Consider the following 26,918-nt stretch of genomic DNA (forward strand, 5'->3'; position numbering starts at 1 on the left):
AAAGGGCTTGATATAATTTTTGGGGGCCCTTTTTTTTTTTCCCCCCCCCCCCCCCCCATACACACACCTGCACATGCAGAATTGTTGCTCATAATTAGTTTAGAGAGAGCGGGTCTAGAAATTTTTCCTGTCTTTCATCCTTCTTCCTTCCTCACTCCTGAAACTCTCTGGAGCTTTGCAAGCTTTGCTTGAAGAGTTAAGTAACATTTTCAGCCTCTTAAAAAGCTGTAATGAAAGGATGCTGGGAGCACAGCAAACCAAAAGTGAGAACAAAGGCACAGCTTTCAATGCATAGACACTGCCTTCCAGTTCCACTTGAGAGCAATGCTCTGGTTGTTTGCATCTTGGCACATTAATCCAGGGGTGCCCAGCCCTGGCAACCCCAAATTGCATAGAAGAATACCCAAATGGAGGAGAGGTACTCGGGGAAGAAGCTGTGTCTAATTGCAGGAGGGAGGATCCTGCCTTAGCTCCATATGGAGAATATTCCCTGCTGGAAACTTCCCTGGGCCCAATCTTGCTCCTCTCTGATGTCCCATGGCAAAATCCCCCTTGGCTTCAGTGGCAAATTTTGCAGCCAGGGGGTTGATGGGTCTCCTGTGAGATTTGAGCTCATGTTTTCAGTGAGAAGATGTGGTGAAACGTCCTGCAGCTCACACAGCTGATGTGGAAGGAGGGAAAAGCCCCTCAAAAGCACAACATGAGAAGGAGCCTGCTCCTGGTGGGGCAGCAGACGTGTTAACTAGTTGCACCGCATGCCCTGGTGCGTGTCACCAACACCATGAAATGGGATTTGTTGTAGGCAGATACATTGATCAAACAAGAACCAGTGGGTTATTTGGGTGCCCTTCTTAGCTCTGATGAAGGGGGACTTTTTTTGTCAATTCTTGGACTTTCCCTGAGCTCTGCCCTGTAACCCCATTAACCTTCTGTGAAGTCCCCAGGAATTGCCTTGCCAAAAGGAAGTGTTTGGCCAGAAAATAGCCCGGGCTTCATAAACCAGATGTGTCCTAACATGGTTTCTGCAGCTCTCTCTTCTTCAGGCTTCCCAACACCACCCCAACTATCCTCCTCCAACTCCCTGCTGCTGCCTGGGCTTTTGCCCAGCCTTTCTTGGTCTCTGCTCTTCCCAGCACATGCACTAGGATCATCTTCCTATCATCTTCCTTTGCCATCAAGACCTGATCTTCCTGTAGGTGTTGCACCCACTCTTCTGAAATTATTTTTTTAATATTCATGCCTTTCTGATGCAGTTCTTTACCATTTTGCTAAGGTCAGATATTGGAAGGTAGGTGGTCATGTGGTGTCCCTCTTTAGCCTACATTATTGCGTAGCATTTAAGGCCTGTGCTGGATGTGCCATGTGTTCATAGCGAAGTTTGCTGTAGCCAGGGATTTTGCAGGAGCATGGGAATTGCAGGGATTCCTCCTTTTGCTGTTGTTTGTGCCAGCTGTACTCTTGCTCCGGTGCCATCCTGGCAAGAAAAGGGCCTTAAGCAGTTTTGTTGTTTAAAAAATAAGGCATACGTGGCAAGGGTGAGCATCAGATCTCTCTGATAGCTGGAGCTGACTCTGATAGGCATCATGGTGTGTTGTACAAGGCAGGCTGAGGGCACATGCAAGACCTCAATACTGGATTTCAAGGCTGGGACAGCATGACCGAGGTACCTGTGTCCAGTCATTGGCTACAGAGGTGTGGAAGTGGATGAGACATGAGAGCAATACGCCCAGGGGGCTGTCTCCAGCAGAGAGCTTCCTGACATCCACTTCCTCATGGCCAGGTGGGCTTTGCAAGGAGCCATGGGGAGAGGGGACCATGTGGAGTGTGTTAGCAGATGTGAAAAATCAGTGGGTACATGGATTGCCTTGACTGAGCTATGTGACCTTGCCTGCAGAGTCGTTGGAACTGTAATGCAGCAGGGAACATGAATGGGAGACACTGGGGGCTTTAGACCAAAGTGGGGTCATCACTGTCTTACCTGGAATTGCAGCTGAATGGGTCTTGTGAACCTAAAGTCATCAGGCCTATGCTGGAGAAAGGGAGCAGCTCGGGTTCATCTCAGAGGGATGCAACAAGAGGGAAAACATGGGTGGCCATCATGTTCTCCCAGGTAGTTTGAAGGACCAGCACCTTCAGTTTGTCTTGGTCAGAAGCACCCAGGTCTCTGCAACCAGTGGGTTCTTTGTATCAGTGCATGCTTCCTTCCCATCTGGTGGAGGCACCAGTTACACTCCTTGGCCTCCCCTTACCTGTTTTGCAGCCCAAAATGCTGTCTGTGCCCATCCTGCCTTTGTCCTCGGTACAGAGCACAGAGCTGGGGGCCTGGATGGGACCCCCAGTGTGGCAGGGGAGCACCCCGTGTTCAGCTCTGCAGTGTTTCCTTAAGCAGAAACGAAAGCTTGGGAGGCTTTTTTAAAAAAAGCTTTCTCTTTCTTTCTTCCCAGTATAATGAGTTTGCTGCTGCTGCCTTAATTTGGAGCTAATATGTAATGTTTGTAACACAGCCAAGAAACATTGCTGTTCTTGAGGCAGACTGCAAAAAGTATCTCATGCTAACACTGGTGTTTTAAAATTTATCCCTGTTCAAAGGTAACATGAATCTTTAAAACTAATATCACTTGTACTTAAAGAACATAAACACGATAAACCAGTTTGGCACTGGCTTATTTTTCTTTTCCTTCTCTTAAGGAGGCTACACTACATTTGTGCTCACTGAGAAGCAAAATTTTCCAGAGCACTCAGCTAGCACATTTTCTCTGCTCCCTTGCTGGCCCATCAACATTTTTTTAGAGTTCCAACATCTTTCTGCTCTTCATGCTTCTTGGCTACTATTGTCCTGAAGGTACATCTGTATCTTTTTACATGCTGAGGCCAGATTCTCATCCTGATCTGGGATAACTCTCCCTGTTGATTTAAAAGGAGCTACTCTAGATTTATACTGGCAGTACTGAGACAAGAACCTGGTCATGAACTTTTCATCACAAACCTGAAATGCAAACACCCTGTCTACATCTATGAGAGTCATTTAGCTGGAAAGCATTTCTATGTCATTTATCTTAACTGCAGCAGGTAGCAATTTAACTGTCACTCCACACATGCCAAAGCCTTCTCAAATGCATCTGCTCACCAGCTGATATCCTCCGTGGTAGAAATGGGCCTGTTCAACTCAGTCTTTGCTTTCTCAGGTGTCCCCTTCTGGACCCGGCCAGATAAGATGGAGAAGAAGCTGCTGGCAGTTCCTGCCGCCAACACAGTTCGCTTCCGATGTCCGGCAGGTGGAAACCCAACTCCTTCCATCTACTGGCTGAAAAATGGCAAGGAGTTCAAGGGAGAGCACAGGATTGGGGGCATCAAGGTAAGGCCTTGCTTTGGTTCTCTGTTTTTATCAGGAGTTTTCTACTGATTGTAGAAAATTGTGGTTCACAGTGATTAATATTGGTATGTGTAAGGGCATGGTCCTGACTGTGTGGGAATGGGTGTCTGGTAGCCTTAGCAATTGCTCAACACCAAAGTGTTAAGAAAGGCTGCTGTCCCTTGGGATTGAGGGCTAATTCCCTCTGAATTCATCTATATTGGTCATTCAGGTTCTAAGTAAAAATGAGGCTGGTCTTACAGTTGCGTTGTGGACGGTGATGAGAAAGCAGGAGCAGAAACTTCTGTCCTAATTTCTGGAGATCAGCCCAGTGCGTTGAGTAATGTTAGAAGGAGCCGTAGCTACGCCCAGCTTTCAAGGAAAACAGACTCTGCATCCTTTGAAGGTGTAGGAAGGACCTCACCAAAGAGCTGGGCCGTTGTGCTGGTGGTCATTAACATTCTTGTGGTATAAATCACTGACCCTTGGTCAAGTGTTAGATTCCCTTATAGCCAGAGTAATAGCATCTGTTATTTGGCTGCTCTCTTCTCCCTCCTTCCTTTCTACCATAAGGTGTTCTGGAAAATGCTCTGGCTTTTGTACACTGATGGAGCTAAGGGACACAAAAACCCACAGCACTCTATTTAATTACCCAGAAGCTTCTGTGCTACTGTATGTGATGAATTATGGCAGGATTTTAACAGGAAAATCAGCTATTCTCTGATTCTGCTGTTGTTGTTGTTACTTTGTCCCCTTGAGGTCACAGTCAGACTCCTTTCTGGTTTTATTTGGGGAGAATAAAACTGGTAGCAGTTGATTAGTTTCAGCCAGCTCTCTGCCAGGCCTGGTGTATCCCTCTTCTACCACTGAGGAAGGCAGCTTCATCAGTACCCTGAATAGCTGTGTGCTACCACATCTGTAGTGCTTTGAAAGGGAGCTAGGCATGCAAAGCGTGCTGGGTTCCAGAAACCAGAAGAGTATTCAAAAAAAGTCTTCCCTCCCTGCAGTTTTGGACTGTTAGCTTTCCTGTTAGCTCAGACCCGTTCCTGAAAGAGCCTTTTGTGATTGCTTCAGTGAAGCCTTTGAAGCTCCCTCATCAGCCCTGTTCCTCCTCCAGCCTGGACGAGGCTGAAGACATGCTCAGGTTTGGAGCTTCTGAAAAGTTAAGGAGGAAAAAGAAGTGGGAAAGCAAATCCTGTGAGTAAACAGCCTTACAACAGCAGATAACACTTGCAAAGCACACGCATCTTTTACTAATTGCAGGCTGTAAGGATCATCATGAAGTGTTTTCAGGCTTGCGTGCGCCATTCAAATGGCTTTTTACAAAACTATGTGACATCAGCTGCACTAAATTATGCTTGCAGAAAAAACAAAATCAAGCTGAAAGCAATTCCACATCCCACTTCCCAGTGGTTTTAATCTATCCTTGAGTTTAAATTGACAAGTTTCATCTTCTGCAGCACGGTAGTGTAGTGAGTCGTTGGCATCGCTGTGCTTTGTTTCTCTAGAGGCACCTTCCAGCAACAAGCTGATGCTTAAAGAGCTCTTGAAGGCAGTGTCAGGCCAATTACAGCAAGATTGGTTTAAGGTCTCTATCTGTCTAGGTGTAGTTCTTTGTCCCTTTCTTGGTATAAAGACATCTTTCTCTCCCTGTGATTTTCCTTCCCTTATTTGCTTGCCTTAGCTCTTGAATTGTGGTTAGATGTTAAGTAGTCTAATGTAAACCTCATCCAGTATAAATATACTGATAGATATCAGCAGAGATTTGAACCAGAAAAAGAGATTGAAAACCTGCTTGGTATCTCATGTATTTAAGATTTAAATTCCCTGTTACGACTTAACGTCATAACAGGATTAGGCAGCTTGAAAAGCATGGACAAGATCCAGATCTGGCAGAGTTTGGTTGGCTTGCTTCATCTCAAGATCTGGTCTTAACCCAGAAATCCTTGAGCTGGGAATGTTCTCATTTGTTTTCAGTGTGTGGAAGAGTTTAAACATCGATTGTGAAAGGTCTGTGGTCAGCAGATGACAGCTGACCACTCTTCCACTTCTGAATCTTGCAAATGGTATTTGGATCCCAATGAGATTGCCAGGTGTAAAGTCTGCAAGAGAGAAGGGCGAGGGTTGAAAACATGAAGTCCAGGCTAACCTAGTTTTGTTAGTTCATCCTTAACTGGTAAAGAAATTCATATGACTTATCATATGAAATTTCCCAAAGAGCATTAATGGTTAAATCCTTGTTGGAATCCCTAATATTGTAAGCCTGTGTGTGTTAAATGACCCTAGAAGGGAAGTCTGAGGGGGAGGGGAGATAGAGGATTATCCCTTCCCCAGACCATTGCACTGACTTGCATACCAGTCTGGCAAACACGGACTGAGGTTCCAAGTGTGTCTGCAAATGTTTGTTTCACAAGGAGCCAAGAATGACAACAGCAAATAAACCAGAGGGATTTCCAGTATCTTACCGACTTGATTAATGCCTGCACTAAGTCACTTCACGTTTCTAGTGTTTTATCAAGTACAGCAACTATCCTAACTTGGAAACTGCCCTTTTTATTATCATTTCAATCTAGACACCAGTCTCAACCTAAAAAAAATTACCTTGTTGCTTCTAGAAGAATTTCCAAACAAGGTCTGTCCCATGAGTCAGTGCCCCCCAGGTTCTCCTCTCTCTTCAGAGTCCAAAGTCCCCACCACAAACATGACAAAGAGTTATTTGAAATTACCATGAAAGTATCTTTGAAAGTACATCCTAAATCAAACACCTAATTTCTAATACAGGTCAGACTAGGGAGGCATCTGTGTATCTGGAGCCCCATTTCTTTGGCATAGCTCCTAGGGGTTCTAGAGGCAAATGCTTTGCAATGCTGAAAAGTGGATTAAAAGAACTCTTAGACAGAGCTATGAGACAAGCCAGTATGGCACTGAGCCACTGAACAGCCACAAATTAGCATTGAAACTTCCTTGACAGTCTGGTATGTTCAGCTGTGAGCTCAGGATCCAGGCTCTCTCTTCTCAGAGCTCCCCTTACCCTGAATTTGCGGTTCTGTCAGAGATGCACCAAGTGAGGTGTTGCTTTACAAAAGGTGTCATGTTGGGTCTGCACTGAGCTCTGTGTGTCCTCAGTGGGCAGAGGGTGCAGTCACACCTGACCAGGCATCTGCAACAGCCAAGGTACATACCTATTACCTATGACACATACCTCCTATTTCCTATAACCAGAAATGACAGGAAATGCTGTACTCAGCAGTCTCTGAAAAGTGGGGTGCTCAGCAGGGCTGCTCCCGAGAATGCAGAGAGCTACTCAGCAAGGGGCTTTGTTAAAATGGCTTTTGCTTGCTTTTCTTGCAACTAAGCTGTCTAGTGCTATGACTTTACCTTCTCTTTGCAAAATCCTGCCTTTAATTGCAACTTGGCCCTTGAAAGGTGAGCATGTGGATGCAATTTATGTGTAGCAAAAGAGGTTACATAACTTGATATTGGAGTTCACCTGCTGCAGAAAGAAACCTGCAGGAACAATTACACCCTTGTTTTTTCCATCAGCCCTTGACATTCTGTAGCACAGCATTATTGTAATCTCCTGTTTCTGTGTCCTTGGAGTCACCTTAAAAACGTTTAATAAAGTTAAATGTTCTGCTCAGGGCAGCAGAAAGCATCAAATTAGTATCCAGAGATTTGGAGAGCTTTGCATCCTGAAATCATCTTTATTAGTGTTGGTTGCTCTCTGTATTAATTCAAGATTTGCTTTTCATATCCGTTATTTCCTTTGTACTCATTAGAAACAAAACTTCTAGCTGGAAACATAGGGCAGCAGGTCAGAGTGGAGACTTTGGTTGTGCTTTCCTTTTGCTGCTGGACAACCAACAGTTCTGGGTATGAGCCACATCTAAAAAAAAAACAACTAGGATAAAACTTCGCGCCTAAAGAACAGGGCTGACCAGGCACCTTTGGGACTGGACTTGTGCCTGGGCATGTTTTCTTCTGTTCTTTACAGAGTATTAAGAGGACTAACTCAGTTGTAAACACTCATTTGTCTTCAGGCAGATGCCATGCACTGTTCCCTTCATAGCACGCATCTTTAAAATACATTATAGATGAGGGACAAAGTATCTTTATTGTTTCTAGTCTCCTTATGAGTTACGTGTAGCAATTGGTAAATATGTGCAGATGCAGTGCAGTACTTTGAGCTTACAGTCTCTAGACCAGAGTAGTCTGGCAGAGGACATCTGAGTTATCTTAGCTGATGCTTTCAGAAGCCATTATTCTAATGAGAGGTGCCACATTCATCTGTCAGCTGGTTTCATTATTGTTATTGTTGTGGAAGCATCTACAAGTCCTCGTTGCAATCTCAGCATGTTACATTGTGTTGCGCTGTTCATGCATTGGCCCTAATTCCTTTTCACATTAAGCCTTTAATGACCCTTGAAATATGGGTCCTTGTGATGTTCAGTCCCACTCTGGGGTCCATTCATCCTGGCCACGTGTGTCACTGATTGTTCACTGATTTGAATGGTCTGCTGGTGAAGGTACTTGACCACGAGCTTGATTTGATTTTCTCTTCTAGCTGCGACACCAGCAGTGGAGCTTGGTGATGGAGAGTGTTGTGCCGTCGGACCGAGGGAATTACACCTGTGTTGTGGAGAACAAATATGGCAATATCAGGCACACGTACCAGCTTGATGTATTAGGTGAGGTTTTATTGCTTTCCCTCAACACCTGATCCGTGGTGATGGGGAACAGGCACGCAATGGGCTATGGAAAGCAGGATCTTGGTTTCTCTCCCAAAGGGCTGAATCGTGCGTCTTCTAAAACCCAACAACAAGCTTCCTTTCAGCCAACAATTCAGCCTCAGATCTGTGATTAATAAATTACTTAAATGGTCCATGGAGGAGCCAGAAGGAGTATCAGGACTGAGGTGCCTCTTCCATTCCCAAGTGGTCCTGTTTGACTTGAGAAGCACTGGGTAGAGCGGTGGCCACCACACCCAGGAGGGGCAATCTCAATCTGAACCCTTTCGACTGAAAAGCAAGATGAGGGTGTAGAGGAGAATCCTTTCTGGAAGAAAGGCAGTTAAATTAGGATTTCCCTCTCTTTTTTTTTTTTTTTCAGAAAGGTCACCCCACCGACCAATCCTACAAGCAGGGCTCCCTGCCAACCAGACCGTGGTGGTAGGGAGCAATGTGGAGTTTCACTGCAAGGTCTACAGTGATGCCCAGCCTCACATCCAGTGGCTGAAACATGTGGAAGTCAACGGCAGCAAATATGGACCCGATGGAACGCCCTATGTCACAGTGCTGAAGGTTGGTACATGCTCCTTCTTCTCCCCATCAGGGCAGTCTTTCCTCTGCCTTGGTCTCAGTGTTATTATTTAAATTAGATTTTTGGTAGCTCAAGGTCTCTTTTTCTGTAATTTTTATGTGTCTATAAGAAAAAAAGTCATGACAATAAGCCAAGGACAGCTGTTAGGATGGTTCTTTCCTTTAAGCCTGCACAGTGGAATTACTCTGCTTTTTGGAGGGGGTACAGCAAAAATGTCCTCAAGTTGGTGTTCCAGACTCTGCTGTTTGCCAGTGATAACACAGCTACTGTAGTGGCACAGATAAGCAAAGTATTTTTAAGGCATGATGCAACTGTGAAAAATGCAGCATAATAAAAGAGGAGCTGTCAGATTGAGTTTGACCCAAAATTACATAAATAACATTTTTTTTAGCAGCTTTAATAGAGGTGGTTTTGGGGCTTATTAAAATAAGAGTCCCAACTAAAACACATTGTTTCAACTTCCAAGTGAACACCCTGCAGCATGCACGTACTGAAAAATGCTGAGCTTACCAACACCTAAGAGCCAAGATAGTCTTGTTCCAGCCACAAACATTTGTTAGCATTGCTGTTATCCATGCTTATGAAAACATATTTTTTTTTAATTGAGCAAAAACTCACTTAATAAGACTTTGCTTAGCTAAAATGATTTTTGAAAGAGAACATCCAGATTACAGCCAGAACAAAGCCAGTGGGTATGGTTTCCACTCAACCTGTGCAAGTATAAAAAGTACAAAATAGTGAGTGAAAAGCACATTGGACTTTTAAAATATATAATTTTTTTACTTTTAATAATTAAAGGCATCCTGTGTTGGTGTTTATTAAAATACACAGGGCCAAATAGAGTTTTTCTGGCTCTGCAGTTACAGCTGAAAGCAGATTTTGTCCCTGCAGTTTCAAGCTGAGGTTGTCATCATTTCTGTGGACATTCCCTGAGCACATCCTACTGCACACACCCATCTTCTCTTTGTGTGAAGTTTTTTTTTAAAAAAAAAACACTTATCAGACAGCATCTACAAAACTGTAACTCAGCCAGATACATGATAATAAAAGCCAGAGACCCTGGAAATAATTACAGATTGAAATAACAGATTGGTTGGAAGAAGTGGCTGGAGACAGTTCTTCAGGATTGGCAAAATGCACTTCTCACGAGTTGATAAAACTTTTTATTTTCTCTCCGTCTCTCCAAATGTGTTTGAATTATGCATATTTGAATTTCCTCCTGGTTTCACAGCCCAGTACCGAGCTCTGAATAGCTGGCTGTGTCACATGCCATCTAGTATAGTCTCCGAGCTGTGTGTGTGGTCCCTGTGGGATAAAGTGCTACCTTTTGGAAGTTTGCAGACCTGCTGCGAACAGTGCCTTGTGTCACAAGTACAAGCTCCCATTTTGCTGTGGCAAAGAACATATAAATAGACCTTATAAATAGTGTTTTAAAATTAAGTTGGAGCGGCACCGGGGTGGCTAGGTAATTAGAATTGCCAAATACCTTCTCTTCTGTGGACGGCAAAGGCTCCGCATTCCTCGAAGGGGAGCACAGGCAGGCGTTTGAAAGCACCAGTTTTGTTTGGTTTTATTTTTTTGCTGAATAGGACCAGCACACGTCTATTTACTACTTCTGGTTAATCAGGAATGCTTTGAATTGTGTTAATGCCGGCATCAGTGCTGGGGCACAGAGCATTTCCATTTTGGGATGCATCTTTTGTGCGCCAGTACTGGGCCTCCACAGAGCTGTGTCAGACCCAGCTTTGCAGGGATTTTTTTTAATTATTTTTTTTTAATATGTTGTGTGCTTGTTTTTTAAAAATTAAGTCCCGATAAAATGATCTCACTGTCATCCTGAGGCCAGTCCATTGGCCTTATGGACTCAATTCCCTTTGTGCCATGCAGCATTGTTGCTTTGACCCAGCATCCTGGTGTGCTGCTTGGTGGAGCAGGGTGCTGTTAGCAGCCCTTTCCTGCCCACAACTGCTTTAGAAAAGGCTCTCTCCAGCCCACGGCTGTGGTGCCTACAGGGAGATAGGGCTTTTTTATCAGTCTGCACTTCCCTCCTGCTTTCAGGAGATACTGTGGAGTGTAGGAGCTGCTGTGGGGCAGTTTGTATATGAAGAGAAGTGCGGTCACCATCAGAGCCAGAGGGGGAAGGAGAGGTGCCCAGCACATTAAATCCCCCCTCACATCTAAATAGGGGGGTCAAAACACATCCCAGTCCAGATGGATAAGTTGAATGCTGTACTTTCAAGCCATTTTTCAAACAGCCTGACAAAACCAAGCCATCACCTGCATCAGTTCCTGAAAGCCTGGGCTAGTTTGTGATCAAAGGAAACCCCTTTTTCTTTGCAGAAGAGCATTAAATGCATTCCAGCTACAGAGGGGGTGCTGGCAACACTGTGCCCAAGCTTTGTCAAAGGCTAAATTGTATGTTCTGCATTGGAACATGCCTGGTTTAATTACAAACAATGCAGCAACAGCAGGCAGGCACATTTCTCCACTAGTCAGGACAGATAAACTCGCATAAGCCTAAGAGATGAGATCAGGTCAAAACTGGTGGTGTTTGTCATTAGACATGGACATGGGGGCTCCTCTTCAATGCCTCCTTTAGATTCAGTTCCTAATAACCTATCAGATCTGGCATCCCTGTGGATTTTAGTGGGCTGCAAGTCATATTGGCAGGATCAGGCCTTGAAATTGAAGGCACCATGACTGGGCTGTAAGATCAAAAAATGAGAGGACCAATTGTTTTCATTTCCAGAGCTGAAGGTTCTATTTTTTCTAGACTTTCCCTAGGCTACTTCTGAGACCACCCAAAAGAGTTGTGCATTTTCAACCAAAATAAAAACAACTGTTTAGAGAAAAAACTGATGTGCTGTTGTTGCAGCATGGAAGAAGAGAAATAAAACCCTTGCCTGAGAGTCTGAAGTTTGTTTGATTTATATGCACCACTTTATTTAGTAAAGAAGAGGCTCCTATAAGCAGTGGAAAAAATTACAGCTAATTTCTGAAAGGCAAAGTCAGCAGCGAGTTTCAGACCGCCACTGCTTATATTTTGTTTCCAAATTCTATTTTGGAATCTGATAATTGAAACAGTATTTGCTGAGCTGGGTTGCAAACACAGATCTCTGCTTAAGCCCGTTCTCTGGTGCTCCCGTCTGCAGAGTTGTTAAGAAATCATAGGGCTTTCGACTGCTGTCACATGGAGAAGTGGGAAATTGGTCTGTTTAAAAAAGACATTGCATGTGTGCTGCTAGTGTGCTGCTAGTGAAGGGACACTTGCACATGGTTTGGGGGCCAAATGCAACTTTTCTTCTTCACCCAGATCCTGGGTTAGCTCTCTCACCACAGGGTGAGCCGGGAATGTTGTCACAGCTGAAAAGAAAATAGCCATGAACAGTCAATCCTAGCTAATGTAGGTTCGATGAGGTGTTGTTTGGTTTACTGAAGTTCAGGTTTCTGTCTATTCCTGCAGTCTTGGATCAGTAAAAACGCTGAAGCCGATGCTAACCTAAATCTGTTCAATGTGACAGAACAAGATGAAGGAGAATATCTGTGTAGAGCCAACAATTTCGTAGGCATAGCCGAAAAACCATTTTGGCTCCACATTCGCAAACCAAAACCAGGTAAACCACAGACTCTGTCCCAAGGCCCTGGCAACTGCAAGAATGAGCTATAACATTTTTAAGAAGCTAGTGATTAAAATTACTATTCATTTTGTATTATACCCTGTCAACTGATGCTGAATGGCTTTATCTTATTTTCTTGCTAATTTTTTTTTTTTTTTTTTTTACAAGAATGTAACGCCTATACAGCAATTGCCATGGAAAAATTCCCACAATAAAATGACTGTCAAATTTTGCTATCAACTCTTCACACTTTTATTCCTTTCCCTTCCTTACAATTGAGTGCTGATAACAGAATTGCATGTTAATGGCCTGTGACGTTCAAAGCTCTGGAAAAAGAAGCCGATTCAAGATTTCACCTGTAAAACTGATACAGTCAGTACAAAGATTTTTGTCCATTGGAGAAGTAATGGTGGAATAAATATCAACAATGGCCCATGGAAGCAAACACACTGCATAGAGAGCAGCAGCAATCTCCTGGGCTCTGGGGTTTGACTCCAGCCAGGGATGTTTGCCTGCTATATTGTGGCAGTGGCACTGCAGGAAAGTTCCTTCAGGCTGGTACCTACAGGTACCTTCCTGTAACCAACCAAAGTGATATTATAGCATCCAGGGCTGTGTAATGAATATATGGCTTTGAGATGTCTGAAAAATTCTAAAAAAAAGTCTAAAATTCTAAATTTTACCATGAACTAGTGAATCAAAATGTTTGTATGTTCCTTTGATCAGCACTTGAGTCTTTCCCCACTACATCTCTCCTCCTTTCTCCTTTCTTTCTGTCTTTTCTCTTTTACCATCTTTCTTTCCCCTTCCCCTCCCCCCTACTCACCCTACTAACCCTGAGTCAGTCATATTGTGGGGGCAATTTTTCATTTGGATGCTTTTGCTTGCATGCTTCTTTAGTGGGACAGAGTAAGAACCTGGTGAAGGGAACTTTTTTTTTGCTTTTGACTACAGATTGCAGAGGGGAATTAATAAATAAATGTGGAAGATGGGCCATTGGAAAAAAACAAACAAAAAAACCCAAAACAAAAACAAAAACTGGACCAACCTTAATCTGCTTTTGAAGTTTGCCTGTGGTGTCTTCACACTTGCTGGGAATGTGGCTTATTCTCTGTTTTCCTTCTTCTATATGTGTGTGTTTTTTTCCCCTGTAGACGGCAGGTGTTAACACAACGGATAAGGAGCTAGAGATTCTGTACTTGCGAAATGTTACTTTTGAGGATGCTGGGGAATATACTTGTCTCGCAGGGAATTCTATTGGGTTCTCACATCACTCTGCTTGGCTGACGGTGCTACCAGGTATTTCCTTCTGTGCTTGTGAGCAGATAGGGCAGCAAGGTGAGCTGCTTGTTGGGGGGAGCCCCTTTTCATCAGATTTTGGTTTTCACATCCTTCCCTGGTGCAGTTCTTCACAATTAACTTTGGACCTCCTTGTACCAGCGAGACTTGATTTGATTTCCCTCTCCAGGGTACCTTGACGTTTTGCTTTAGAAATGCCAAGTTCCTGCAGACCACCCCTTCCTTGCTTGGAAGAGCATTATCCAGGGAGGGCCCTCTGGGATTTGCTGTGCTGGTGGTAAATCCACACAGCAGAAGACCTGAGTTGTTGCATATTCACAGCTGGCAGTTTTTGCTTTACATCTCAAGATTTAAATTATTTTTGCAGAAATTATACAAAACAACCAAGATATATATATTTTTTAAAATCTAGATAACAAGCAGGTGTTCATTGCCTGTTTTTTAGGAGACTGTTAAGAGACAAAATTAGGAGCTTTGTCTTCTTACACGACCAGTGGGAGAAGTAAACCTCCCCATCAGATGATCCAGGGCACGTAAATTGGACAGGGGACTGTGGATTGTCTTATGAAGGAACCTCTCTGTCTAACCTCATCCCTTAACCTAAAATTAGATGCATAAGTGGTTGGTGTGAGCACACCCGTCCCTGCCTGTAGCGTTATTTCCGCTTCACGGATGAACAGGCCAAGATAGCGATCTCAAACAGAAGGTCGAGGAGAGTCATCTGTGGAGAGAGCCCAGGAGTTCGGGCTCCCAGGGGCATTCCATGCTGCCTGCTCCAGCTGCAGTTGATGAAAGCTGCAGTGGGCTTGAAACCTGAGGCCAGAGTGACCTCAATTTTGTGGTCCTTTCATGTGCAAAGCTCTCATTGACAATGAAGCCAGCACAGAATATGCAACAGAGAGGTCTGCTCTCCGAGAGAGGGATGATGATGCTGTGCCGTCCCTTCACCTGCAAAATCTGCCTCCAGCTATGGGGGAGGCATGAGCATGGTCCAGGAAAGCACAAGCTATATTCTTGTTGAATCTCATAGCTACTGGGACTTGGAGATGGTGCAAGAACAGACCTGGAGTATGTTTCATAGACCTTTACTGAAAGGGCACCCAAAGTCCTGTACACCCCACTTGGGCTCACCCAGCAATAGATGGCACTTGGATCCATCTGGAAATGCATCCATCTCAGGATATGTTTAGGCACTGGAAACTTTGGCATTTCTAATCTTGGCTTTACCTGTGCAGGTGATTTGGATGTAATCACTTTACTGGGCCTCAAGAGGATTTCCTCCACGCCCAACCCTGCTGCCAGTGGGATCTTCTGGTCTTTTCTCTGTTTATTTGCCAGCTCTAAAATAGCTGATCTGATCCTGTTTCTGCTTCTGCCATCAGCTGGATGAGAAAACCTTTTGTTTGGTTAGAAGACTAGTGTCCCTGTTGTTTTGAGAACCTCCTGATACTGTCTCATCCAACTGTTACGGTGCTTTTACAATGTATGATCTCACCTCTCTTATTTAAGCAAAGAATTAAGCAGGAGAAAACCCACAGAAAAACCTGAAGTGGAACTTTATATTGAAGTCAGACGCGGTGCAGGGCCCGTGCAGCAGCAGGCCCTGAAGCCCTGGCCACAAAGAGGGGGCAGGACACAGCCCATCCGGGCAACCTCTGCTGGTTAAATCCCTGTCCACGCCAAGGAAGGAAAGACATGGAGCAGAGAGCGAGACGGTGGGAACCAAGGCACTGACTGTAGTGCCTGATCCCGGGAGATGTGGTGACCCTCCCCTGCAGGAGATGGCTGTTTGACAGGACCAGGTCCTGCGCAGCTGGCACACCGGCTGGTGCAGCTCCCAGGTCACTGGCAGCCCTTTCTCCCTGTCCTCCTGGACACAGCCACCGAAGACCTTTATTCAGAGCCTGCTGCTGCTGCCAAGGGCAAAGCTCCAGCCACTTGCTGAAGACGCTGCTTTGGGGCAGCTGTGATGAGCACAAGCCACTAGCGAGCTGACCTCACCAGCATGAATTCATTATAAAGTTTCCTACTGCTGACTGTTCCTCCGACACCAGCATGCCTTTGGGGGACTGAAAACCAGTCCTATCATGGCTCCTTCCTCTGGTTTGTGTGCCTGTCCTGAAAGGAATGAGGGGAGAAACATAGCTGAGCTTTGCTGGTCCCAAAAAAGCCTTGCTAGCAGGTAGTTGGCTGCTGATGGGCTCATGCCATCACCCTCCTGGCTCAGCCACCTCACTGGGCCAGACCTTCCAGCCCCTTCCCAGCAGAACTAAGTTTTCATGAAATAATTATGTAGATTGCTCTTGTGAGGCTTTTTCCCTGTGCAATGTCTTACGCCTGGATGCTATTCAGGCTCCTTAGTCCCTCAGGGCAGGCACTGGTCCAGTGGAAATCTTTGCTGGAGAAGCTGAATCAGCAGAGTGCAGCACACCCCAGTCCTGCAGCCTTTGCACATCCAAGGCATCCGGCTAGATGATATGGATGTGTGGAGAAAGCAAGATCTGGGGCAGAGGAACAGCAGAGATACATGAAGATGCCTCCAGCCTAGAGCAGTGATTCTCTACCTGTGGGCTGAAGGCTCTTAGAAACCCCAGGGCTGCATTAGAGGACAATAAAATTACCTCCAAAAAAGGCAAACTGAACTGATACAGCTACAGCCACAGGTGGAAAACCACTGGCCTGGGAGGGTTCCTATCTTCACTGAAGTCACACAGAAAATTGGCATAGATGAGCAAGTCCTCCCCAAATTCCTTATGCTGGATGTGTGTAGTTGTGTGCAGGCAGCTGCCTGCCCCATCCTGACTGCTGTCTCTTGTCACCCCCGCAGCAGAGGAGCTCATGGAAATGGATGATTCAGGCTCAGTGTACGCTGGCATTCTCAGTTACGGCTCTGGCTTTGTTCTCTTCATCCTTGTGCTGGTCACTGTGATTATCTACAGGATGAAAATGCCAAACAAAAAAGCCATGAACACCCCCACTGTACAGAAAGTCTCCAAATTTCCACTCAAGAGACAGGTAACAGAAAGTAGATACAAGATTCCTATTCCCCCCTATGGTCATCCCTCTCTAGTTTTTACCCCCTTGAAATTTTCTCTAGGTGAAAAGCTCTGCTAGAAAAACATAGTCCAAGAGGGACATAAGTTGGTTGCAGTCTAGGAGTTTAACACCCTTTTATTAATTTGTTTCTGTTCCAGTGGAGCAATAGCTGGTGGCAGCTGACTCTGGTTCATGAGCAGCTCCCAAGCAGCCACGTTTATGTGACCCTTGTCCAGGGCTGTCAGTGCACCTGTGGATGCCACAGAAAGCATATCTTGCAGGGAACAGTTTAGCCCAGGCTCCCTAGTGAAGTGGGAATTTGGGGTGCAAGAGCACGTTTAATTGTGCTCAATCCTGCTTTCACAGAGGTCACTGGTGACTTGAACCAGTTCTCATGGAGGTGGGAGGGCGTCCTCTTTCTCTGTGCTGTTAGGGATGCTCTGCCACCTGTAATTGCAGAGGGGCAGGAACGAAAGGCACTGTGTGAAACCACGTAGAAAAGGATATGGAATTCACAGTCTTGGCTGCAAGCTCGTGGTGGGCATTTAGAAAGTCAGGACAAGAGAAGTCTATGTGCTGGGGAGATGCATACACAGCAGCTGAACAGATGATAGCTCTTGCCTGCTGGGGGGCACTGGCTGGCCTGGCCTTCCTTCCACAAGCTCCAAACCTGCCCACAGGTGCCTAAATCAGTGCATTTCTGCAAGGAAGGTGTAGGGGGTGAGATTTCCCATTTGGAAATTGTAGGAAAGTTGTCAGTGGACAAAGACAGCTCAAACCCCTTCAGTGATCATCACCTGCTCTGGGGATACAGTTGGCAATAACACTTCATTTGCTCTACCCAAGCAGGTGTCGTTGGAGTCCAACTCTTCCATGAATTCCAACACGCCCCTGGTCCGGATCACACGTCTCTCCTCCAGCGACGGGCCGATGCTGGCCAACGTTTCTGAGCTGGAACTGCCTCCTGATCCTAAGTGGGAATTGGCACGTTCTCGGTCAGTCAACCCACAGGTCAGGGTCCCCTTGTTCCCAGCAGTGTCACCACCCCAGTACCCACTAACATGTCTGCTTGTTCCTTCCTCCAGCCTGACCTTGGGGAAGCCGCTCGGTGAAGGGTGTTTTGGCCAAGTGGTGATGGCAGAAGCAATTGGAATTGATAAGGACAAGCCAAACAAGGCCATCACAGTTGCTGTCAAGATGTTAAAAGGTACAGGGAGTCCATGGAGGGCAGAACAGCATATTGGGCTGGGATTTCGTCTCCTTGCCTCTCTTAAGTCTTTTATACAAGCAGATACAATAGAAGAAAGAAAGAGCAGCCTTTCTTCCCCCTCACCCACATAGCCTGGGGGTGAGGGCTGTCTCCTTGGAGAGCATGTAAAAGTGCAAATCCCCTCAGGAAGAGGGAATGGGAATTAACCCAGTTCTCTGCCAAGGGGTAATAGCATCCCTGAGAAGAAAGGGAAACCCCTTCGCTTCCAGCCAGCTCCTTGATCAGCCCATTCCATACTCCTCCCAGAACCAGCACTGCCTGTTCTAGCAAAAGCTTAGGCAGCAAACTCAGCTCAATTTTGCGGAAATCTGGTTGACAAACTTGTTCATGAGGGGTTTCTTCATTGAAGAAACTTGATCCCAAACTCCTGAGAGGTTAAGAGGCCAAAAATGGGCACCTTCAGATGAGTCTGTTTCCCATCCTTCCCCCACGCACAGGAACCACAGACAACGCACAGACAAAATCCCCCTAAGGAGTTCAGCTGGAGCAAGCAGGGCAGATGCTCCAAGAGTGAGCAGCATGGGTTTGAGGTTACATGGGGTGACAGCTTTATGAAAAAATGTAATATCATAAAAGGATTATTTTAATTTATATTCCTTTCAGTCTATTCTGAAGTTGGTTTTGGAAGCAGGATTGTTTTCATGTTTCCAAACCCAAGTATTTATTTGGGGAGGTTTCCCCCCATTTTTCTCCTTTTGTAGGAAAATTACAGATTTCCACTCAAAATACATTCCTCTCTGGTCCCTCACCCAACTCTGCCTTTCCCCCATCCATGAGTCCTTGCCCCTGAAAATGAGGGAGGGAAACAATCTGAAATGAAAAATGGTGCCAGGTACCAAAACTGACCTTTTTTTTTTTTTTTTACACTACTTATCAGAATGAAACAGAATAGGAAAGGTTTTATTGATTTCCATATAAACATTTCTCTCTTATCTATTTTGGTTTTTTGTCTTCTTGAACAAATATTCTCCTTTTTTTTGAGGTAGTATTTTTTGTTACATTAAAACAAACCCTGTGGTATTTTGAGTACTGTTTCCCTGTCAAAGCCCTGAGTGGCTACGCAGCAGCTGTATTAACAAGTTCACAGAACACTTACTTTCTTCCTGACATTTTTTTTGCTTTCCTCTCTTGCTTTCTCCAGATGATGCCACAGACAAGGACCTTTCCGACCTGGTCTCTGAGATGGAAATGATGAAAATGATTGGGAAGCACAAAAACATTATTAACCTCCTTGGTGCCTGTACACAGGACGGTACGTAGCAGAGTAGAATGGTGCTCACAGGGCCACGGGAGACTCAGGTGTGACTTCTGTGTTATTACTCACTGGTTGCCCAAAGTGTCCCAGATGAGACTTCAGTGGTCAGCCCAGCCCGCAGCTGTTCCTCTGTTGGATGCTGATGGTGCTCTTGCTTGCAGGACCACTCTACGTGTTGGTGGAATACGCCTCGAAGGGGAACTTGCGGGAATACCTCAGGGCACGTCGCCCACCTGGCATGGACTATTCCTTCGACACCTGCAAGCTGCCCGAGGAGCAGCTGACATTTAAAGACTTGGTTTCCTGTGCCTACCAGGTGGCCCGGGGCATGGAGTACTTGGCATCTCAGAAAGTGAGTTGAGAAACCTCATGTGGTAGAAGAGTTGATCAGACCTGTGTGTTCTAAGGCACGCAGTGCTCTGCGTACCTAGGACGACTCAGGCAGAGTGTTTCAGGCTTCTCACTTTAGAGACCAGATTCTTAGTATCAAGTGTCTTGAGTTTTTAGCAGAAGGCTTCATCCATGTGCAGAACTTCCCCTTTGTCAGCTGCACCCGTGAGCCACACAGCTGCACAGCCCTTGCTGTCACCTGCAGGCCTGTTAGCATCCCCAAAATGTGTACAAAAGTAACCCCAAGCTTGGTGCCTGTCGTCAGCAATTCAGCCTCTATCACTTGTAGGAGTAATTGGCTTTTAGATGTGCAGTCCCTGGCACAGCAGTGATCAGGGTGAGCGTCGCACCAAGTTGTGAGCTTCCACCATGGGAGCTGTTGCTTTAGACAACAGTCAGGAGCTGCGCACACCCCTGTTCCCCACCATCTTTCTTCTGAGATCACAGAGCACCCACGAGGAAGCCGAGGTCCTGGGTGTAGCTCAGGTGTTTGTGGCTGTCACCAGCACACGTAGGCTCGGTGGGAGCAGAGCTGGTGATGGGTTTGGCTTGATGTGTGGCCATGCCCAGAACACTCCCCAGGGAGCACTTCACTGGCACTGAGCCGGCTGCTGCATTTGCTTACATCATACCCTGGGATTAGTCCTGATTTACCCTAACATCAGCAAGTGGAGAATCAGGCTTTGGGTTCAGGAAGCCGTGCGCCAGCCAGCATGACCTCTTTTTGTGGGCAGGGAGGACTGGGGCAAGAGCAAGCTCAGCTTTGGATGTCAGACATGTTACCTCTGTGACTGCAGTTTAGGGTGGATGGTTTGTGATGGCTTTAAAGTCCCTCAGTGGACAATGCAGGTTAATGTAGCTTCTTTCTCAGCTAACAACTGGGGTGTATTTTGGATGTATTGAGGATGCCTTAGTTTGGTAAGCAGGGCAGAAAGGCAGCTTCACATCCCAGTAGGCACCCACAGAAGAGGGGTGATGGCTTTCTCCTCCATGCATCCCCTGTGGAGAGAGAAGGCGCGTGGCTGTGTCAGCGCTGAGGCTGCCGATGAGGTGTTGCTAAGAGGTGGCTCCCACCAAGCATGCACGACGGGGCAGTGGCAGAGGAAGCCAGGGGTGCCCACAGCTTTATGAGCTTGGGAGTCAATGAAACACAGCTCATAAACCACACGATGCTGTTGGTTCCAGGCGCGAGCAGCTAACGAGCCCTTATTTATTGACTTGCTCACCTTTCACAGTGCATTCATCGCGACTTGGCAGCCAGGAACGTGTTAGTCACTGAAGACAATGTGATGAAAATAGCTGATTTTGGCCTCGCTAGGGATGTTCACAACATCGACTATTACAAGAAAACCACCAATGTAAGTACAGAGCTGCCAAGCATGTGCAGTTCTCTTTCTGGCAGGGAATTTGGCCATCCTTGCAGCAAGTGGCCCTTGTCTCACATCTCTCTTTCTAGAGGGGCTTAGGAGGAAGAAATCTACTTGTGGCCTCAGCTAGTGAGGGGCTGTAGATAGGATAGTCCCAGGAGTCCACCGAGCATCCATTTTCTTGCTAAAAGATACTGCTGGTGCTAGCAGTGGGTTGAGATGTCCCATTTCTTCCAAGGAGGCTCTAGACTAAGAGATACCAAGTTTTTTTTTACCAAAGGGGAATGAACCCCCTTCTAATCTTCACTGCTACTGCTCAAAAAGGTCCCAAGGAGCCAACCTCTGGTCACAGCATAGGGGACTCTTGTTTCAGACCTCTGCAGCAGACATTGAGCTCTGAGCAAAAGCTGCAACTACACCGTAGTGTGGAGATGGCAGTGGAAGAGGTTGAGGACATTGCAGAACCTGAGCACCTTGAGACTGCAAGGGGCCTAAATGTCCAGGCAGTCTTACAAAGCCCACCATGCCCATGCTGATCCTCCCAAGTATCATGTTAGAAATCTTTCTTAATTGCCAGGATTTCTTAATCAAAAGTTAATAAAAATTATTGGGAATTTTAATTGTAATCAAAAAGATTTCTCCTGTTTGAGCTGTGTTGGACAGCTGAGAGCGTAATCCTATTTGTGCATCCTGCCTGTGTCCTTTCTCTGGTTGTCTCCTCCAGCAAGATAGTGGGTCAGGACAAAGCCAAATTAAAAATGAAACAGTCCTTTCCAAGTCCCTTCAGGGTCCAAGCAAAGCCCAGTAGAATTATGATTAATCTAGTCTGTATTTCGTAACAGCCCACGTTTATGACCCTAATGTAGGATGTTCCCCTGGAAAGCTGGGATCAAGCTTCCTCCTTTAGCCTCCAGCAGGATCAGGATTTGATTCTTAGAAGATCTGGCCCTTGTGTTCACTCTTGGAAGTTTCCCCTCAAGTTCAGCCTAAGCTGAGTTTGGAGTCAAACTGCTTCTTATTCCAACCAGAGACCGAAAGCATTGTCCTGTGCTCTGCTGCATTTCTGAGCAGTAGTTGTTGTTCCTATGCAAAGGTTTAGATGCTCTGATACGTTAAACCTGCTTTGGCAGTGAAATACAGTCCTCTACAGAGAGCATTTTTTGCAAATATTGTCAGCGAAGATCCAGGGATCAAATGGTCTAATCTGTTTATATATGGCCACTACTGCTTTGCCCAGTGACCGGGAAGGCAGATGTGGCTGTTAATGAAAATGTTTCAAACTGGATTAGAAAAGAAGATTCAGATGGTGCCATTGTGGCTGGGGGAATATGCTGATGGGGTGTTCCCATTGTCTTCCTAATTACAGGGTCGGCTGCCTGTGAAATGGATGGCTCCAGAAGCCTTGTTTGACCGGGTCTATACTCACCAGAGCGATGTGTAAGCATACCCACACGTTTTGAAAAAAATAAAATGGCAGGGAAATCAACACCTGTAGTATCTTAAAAGACAAACGTGCTGCTAAGCAGGAGCAGGGCTCGCTCACTGCTGGGGTGCCTGGGGATGCAATAGCAAATGAATCTATTCCAAGCTGCAGCTTTGCACACATGGTTTTATTTTATTGTTATCTAGTTGCTTTCATCTGAGGATCTCTAGTGAGCTGCTGCAAAATTATTGGAAAGCAGGCAGGTATTTCTTGTCCAGTTTATAGACGAGGAGATTCATCCTGCAGTCAAAGAAAAATGGTGCAAAAAACCAAAACCTCTATACAAAAAAATTACCCTTGGCTTCCTGCGCACTTTGCCCCAGTTAGGTTTCAACTGGTTACGTGGGATGAGCCTGAAAGATATTCAACAAATATATTCTGGGATTAATTTTGCTGTTTCATTTATTTGCCTTTGTTTTTTCTTAATCCTGTCATGTCTGTTTTAGTGCCCTTGCATGGTGAGCAAACAGCAGAGCTGCCTGTCGTGTCAATCTGTGTCACATCTGAACTTTGCAAGAGCTGAAGTAGCTCAGCACACACACCCACTTCTTTTAATTTTGGTATCTGGTCCATAATGGCATTTTTTCAGTAGCTCAACAGCCAGCCTGCCTGCTTCTCAAGGCTCACCACTTACAATTGAACCAATTAATCTTTCTGTTTCTTTATTTTTCACATACTTTGGCTTTTCTTGATCTTAAATCATAGTTTCCACGCTTAGGTAATGCTGCAGTGGGCACGAGAGATAAATCAAAGCTAGAGAATGGGAGAGTGAGCATGCGTGAAAGCAAAACAGAGACAGATAATCTCTGTTTTGAAAAAAGAAAATGAAAAAGGTAAAAGATATTTTTGAAAAAGAGGGCTCTTAACCAGAGCACAGCTGCGAGACTGAAGTGTGTAACATTAGTGCTCTGCTGATTTTTGTTGGGGTATTTTTCTCCCAGCTTGTCCGGTGAAATGAGTGTTGTAACAAGCAAGTTTTGGTATCAGCTTGCACAATTAGTGGCCTGTGGTTCCAAGCCTGCAATTCAGTGAAGCTGTGCATGAATAATTTGATTTGTTCCATTCAGTGGAGCTGGTGGAAGACCTAACAAAGAGCTAGGGGTAATAGATGGGCTGTCACCTATCTGATTAAATGCTCATTTCAATTTCAGACTTGGTGCCTGGGATTTCTTTGCTATTGAGTTGGATCAGCAGAGATCTCCGAGTAACTAGTAAAAATGGCCTAGGCAATTAGTCATGCTATTGATGACTTTGTTAGCTATGCATGGCTGCACAGAAATAAAGCTGAGCCGGGGAGGAAGGGATGTGGAAGGGGCTTGGAAAAAAACCTCATTGAATTTTAAAGATCTTTCTTTGGTTTCCAGCTGGTCTTTTGGAGTGCTACTATGGGAGATCTTCACTTTGGGAGGGTCTCCATACCCTGGAATTCCTGTTGAGGAGCTCTTCAAACTCTTGAAGGAAGGCCATCGGATGGACAAACCTGCAAACTGTACCCACGATTTGTGAGTGTGTGCTGGGGGTGACCTCCTTGTCTCACTTTCCTCTGGCCAAATGCCACCTTAGGCCATGGTTCAGGCTTGTGGACACCTGCACCATGAGGCTATGGAGCTGGCAGGGGGGTAGGTTACCCACCCCCTTGGGGTGGGTGACATTATTTACCCACATTTCGGCTCAGCCCTTGACTCATCTTGCGGGTGGCAGATGGGGCCACAGCTCTGGTGTGTCATCTTTAGGATGGTTCTTCCTTCTTCTTTTAGAGAGCAGACACACGTGAGGAGATAACCGTGAGGAGCATGGCTCCACAAAACCCTTCTCCTCCACACCAAAGCCACCATGGCTGGAGTTGCACTGACCATAGCTGTTTCCTCAGGCAATTTGGGGGTGGGGAGGGGCAGGCAGGCAGGTGGGTGCCTCTTACCCCCCACAGGAGTGACAGCCCCCTCTCCCCTCTCACGCAGGTACATGATCATGCGGGAGTGCTGGCACGCTGTCCCCTCACAGCGACCCACTTTCAAGCAGCTGGTGGAAGACCTGGACAGGGTCCTCACTGTGACGTCCACCGATGTGAGTGTGGTGGGTTGGGCACGGGGAGGGCAGGTTCCATGGCCCTTGTGGTGGACACTGAGCATTGATGGGTTTGTCACCCCGACAGGAGTACCTGGACCTCTCGGTGCCCTTCGAGCAGTACTCACCAGCTGGCCAGGACACCCACAGCACCTGCTCCTCAGGAGATGACTCAGTCTTTGCACATGACCTGCTGCCCGATGAGCCCTGCCTGCCCAAGCACCCCCCCTGCAATGGTGTCATCCGGACGTGAGGACACCCCGGACGGACGGACAGACGGATGGACAGGCAGTGTGCCCCACAGAGGTGCCAGGGTGGGACGCCAGTGATGAAACCACCGTGAAGGATCTTCCAGTGGAACTGTGGTGCTGCCTGGAGATGTGTGTTGTTGTTGTCGAGCTGTTCAGGGTAAAACAAACAAAAAAAAAAGGCAAAAACTTTTTATGTTTGGTTGTTTTTTTTCTTGTTTGGTTGGTTGTTGTTTTTTTTCCCCTTTGCTGTATAAAAAGTCAAGAAGCACTGTTTGGCCTGAAGGAACTAATCTCTTGCCAAGATGATCTATCATATATGATTGTTTAGTTTTGTTTATTTTTCATTTTTTGAGGATTTTTTTTTTTTTAACTAAGCAGAATGTTGAAGCTGGGGCTGCTGACCTTCCAGCCTCCGTGCTTGTGTTTCGAGTGCCAGAGTAGCCGTTTGGTGCCTGCAATACAAAGAAGAGGAGAAAAATCGTCTTCTTTTTTAAAAAAGAAAAAACATGAACAAAAAAAAAACACCACAAAAAAAACAAACGTGTAAAGAATGTAGAAATTCTTTGCTTATGCAATCTGTACATGAACCTTTTTGGTGGAGCTGAAAAGCCACGTTGCCTGCAGGGATTCATATATTTATAAAAATATCTATATTTTTGTTGTCGTCGTTTTTATAGCATCATGATCGTATTGCCCAGCTACATAGAAGGAATCCTTTTTGGAAGAAGATTAAAAATATATAAAAAAAGTAAAATACAAATCATCGTGGAGAAAGGAGAGAGAGGAAAAAAAAAAAAGAAGATAAAAAGAGACAGTCAAGTGGAAGTGGGAGCAGACCCAGGGATGGGCAGAGCTGGCGGTGGCTGAGGGGGTCCCCTGGCAAGAGAACATCACCCATCTGAGAGAGCAGGGCACCTGGCTCCTTGGCTGCCCATCTCAAGCCACATTGTGACCTTTGGGAACAGCTGGTTTTGGGGAAAAAGAAGTCGGTTTTGCATAGTTTTGTTGGCTGAGGAGGAGTGGAAGGGGAGGGGAGCAGCTCCTCTAGTAGCCCCTCCACGCCAGCGGTTTGGCTCCATCTACGTGCAGTGACTTGGAGAAAGAAGTTACGGGTACCTGTAGGCAAGAGCCTTTAACTTATATCAAAAAGGTTTATTCCAGAGAATCCTTGTATATATCTATAAATATATCCTGTATATATATATACATAAATATATTAAAAACAAAAAAAAAGAATGTATAGTACTAAATGCAACATAAAGCAGTACTGAGAGAGAGTCTCAAAATCCAAGCATTGCAATCTAGGATATACTGATCTGGGGGAAAGAAGAGATTGTTTGTTTGTTTGTTTGTTTTATATCTTCACAGTTTTGTTTTAAAAATTGTACCTTAACATGTATATTTGTAAAGTTATTTATAGACATTAACATATCTGTTCATCGGTTTAAATAGCGTAGAGTTACTGTAAACTTTAAATTTCACCGAGTTTAAGGGTGTTTTTTAACTTATTAAAAATGGAGAAAAAATATATTAATCAGTTTTTCTTTTGTTTTTATGGGAAATATTGAAAGAATGTATAGGTGTACAGTCCTTTAACAAATTACATTTAATGTTATAAATATATATATATATATGTATTTATTAAAAGAAATATTAGTTTATCCTGGATTGCAGTGAGCAAAAAGTAAGTTTATTTTTTAATACGTCATCAGTGGTTAAAACCAAACAAATAGCAACAGAGAGATGATTTTTACATATTTCAGAAAAACAGGGCCAAGAATTCTTCCATCAGTTTAACCACTGTGCATTAAGGGGGTGTGGGTGCTTATATTTCTATTTTCAAATGAAGGTATCCTTTGTGGTCGATTTAATAACAAGTATGCGGCAAAGCAAAATGTTGACTTCGGATGATGTGGGGTGATTATTTTTTATTCCCCTCCTTTGCCAGTACCGTTGTGTTTTGGGCTTCAGAAATGCCATGTGAGCAGAGTAGCAAAAAGAGAGTGACACTGTGTTGGCAGGATAGGTGCAACGACTGCGCATTCCTTTTGCGTTTAACTCACTGGAAAATGCCAGTGATGCCTGATTTTCTGTGTTGAAAACGCTGTGCTGGTTTGTTCCTTGATGCCCTATAGCTGTTCAAAAGCACAGGAGTGAACTAGGGAATTTTAGCACGGATCAAGCTGACAAGGGGGATGGATTTGGGCTGGGGGGG

General features: G+C 45.3%; 1 protein-coding gene across 1 annotated transcript in view; it reads left to right on the forward strand.

The window, feature by feature from the left end:
- FGFR3 (fibroblast growth factor receptor 3) overlaps positions 1 to 24,705 on the forward strand; it is a 32,938-nt gene extending 8,233 nt beyond the window's left edge. Inside the window, exons 4-17 of the mRNA XM_010000289.1 lie at positions 3,186 to 3,355; positions 7,917 to 8,040; positions 8,462 to 8,652; positions 13,443 to 13,587; positions 16,415 to 16,602; positions 17,470 to 17,618; positions 17,709 to 17,830; positions 19,035 to 19,145; positions 19,310 to 19,500; positions 20,774 to 20,896; positions 22,272 to 22,342; positions 23,753 to 23,890; positions 24,347 to 24,452; positions 24,541 to 24,705. Coding sequence (XP_009998591.1) covers positions 3,186 to 3,355; positions 7,917 to 8,040; positions 8,462 to 8,652; positions 13,443 to 13,587; positions 16,415 to 16,602; positions 17,470 to 17,618; positions 17,709 to 17,830; positions 19,035 to 19,145; positions 19,310 to 19,500; positions 20,774 to 20,896; positions 22,272 to 22,342; positions 23,753 to 23,890; positions 24,347 to 24,452; positions 24,541 to 24,705 — 1,994 coding nt within the window. The remainder of the gene's footprint in view (positions 1 to 3,185; positions 3,356 to 7,916; positions 8,041 to 8,461; positions 8,653 to 13,442; positions 13,588 to 16,414; positions 16,603 to 17,469; positions 17,619 to 17,708; positions 17,831 to 19,034; positions 19,146 to 19,309; positions 19,501 to 20,773; positions 20,897 to 22,271; positions 22,343 to 23,752; positions 23,891 to 24,346; positions 24,453 to 24,540) is intronic.
- Positions 24,706 to 26,918: the final 2,213 nt, after the last annotated feature.

Source organism: Chaetura pelagica, unplaced genomic scaffold, assembly GCF_000747805.2.
Source record: "Chaetura pelagica isolate M959 unplaced genomic scaffold, ChaPel_1.0 scaffold116, whole genome shotgun sequence".
NCBI classification, from domain to species: Eukaryota; Metazoa; Chordata; class Aves; order Apodiformes; family Apodidae; genus Chaetura; species Chaetura pelagica.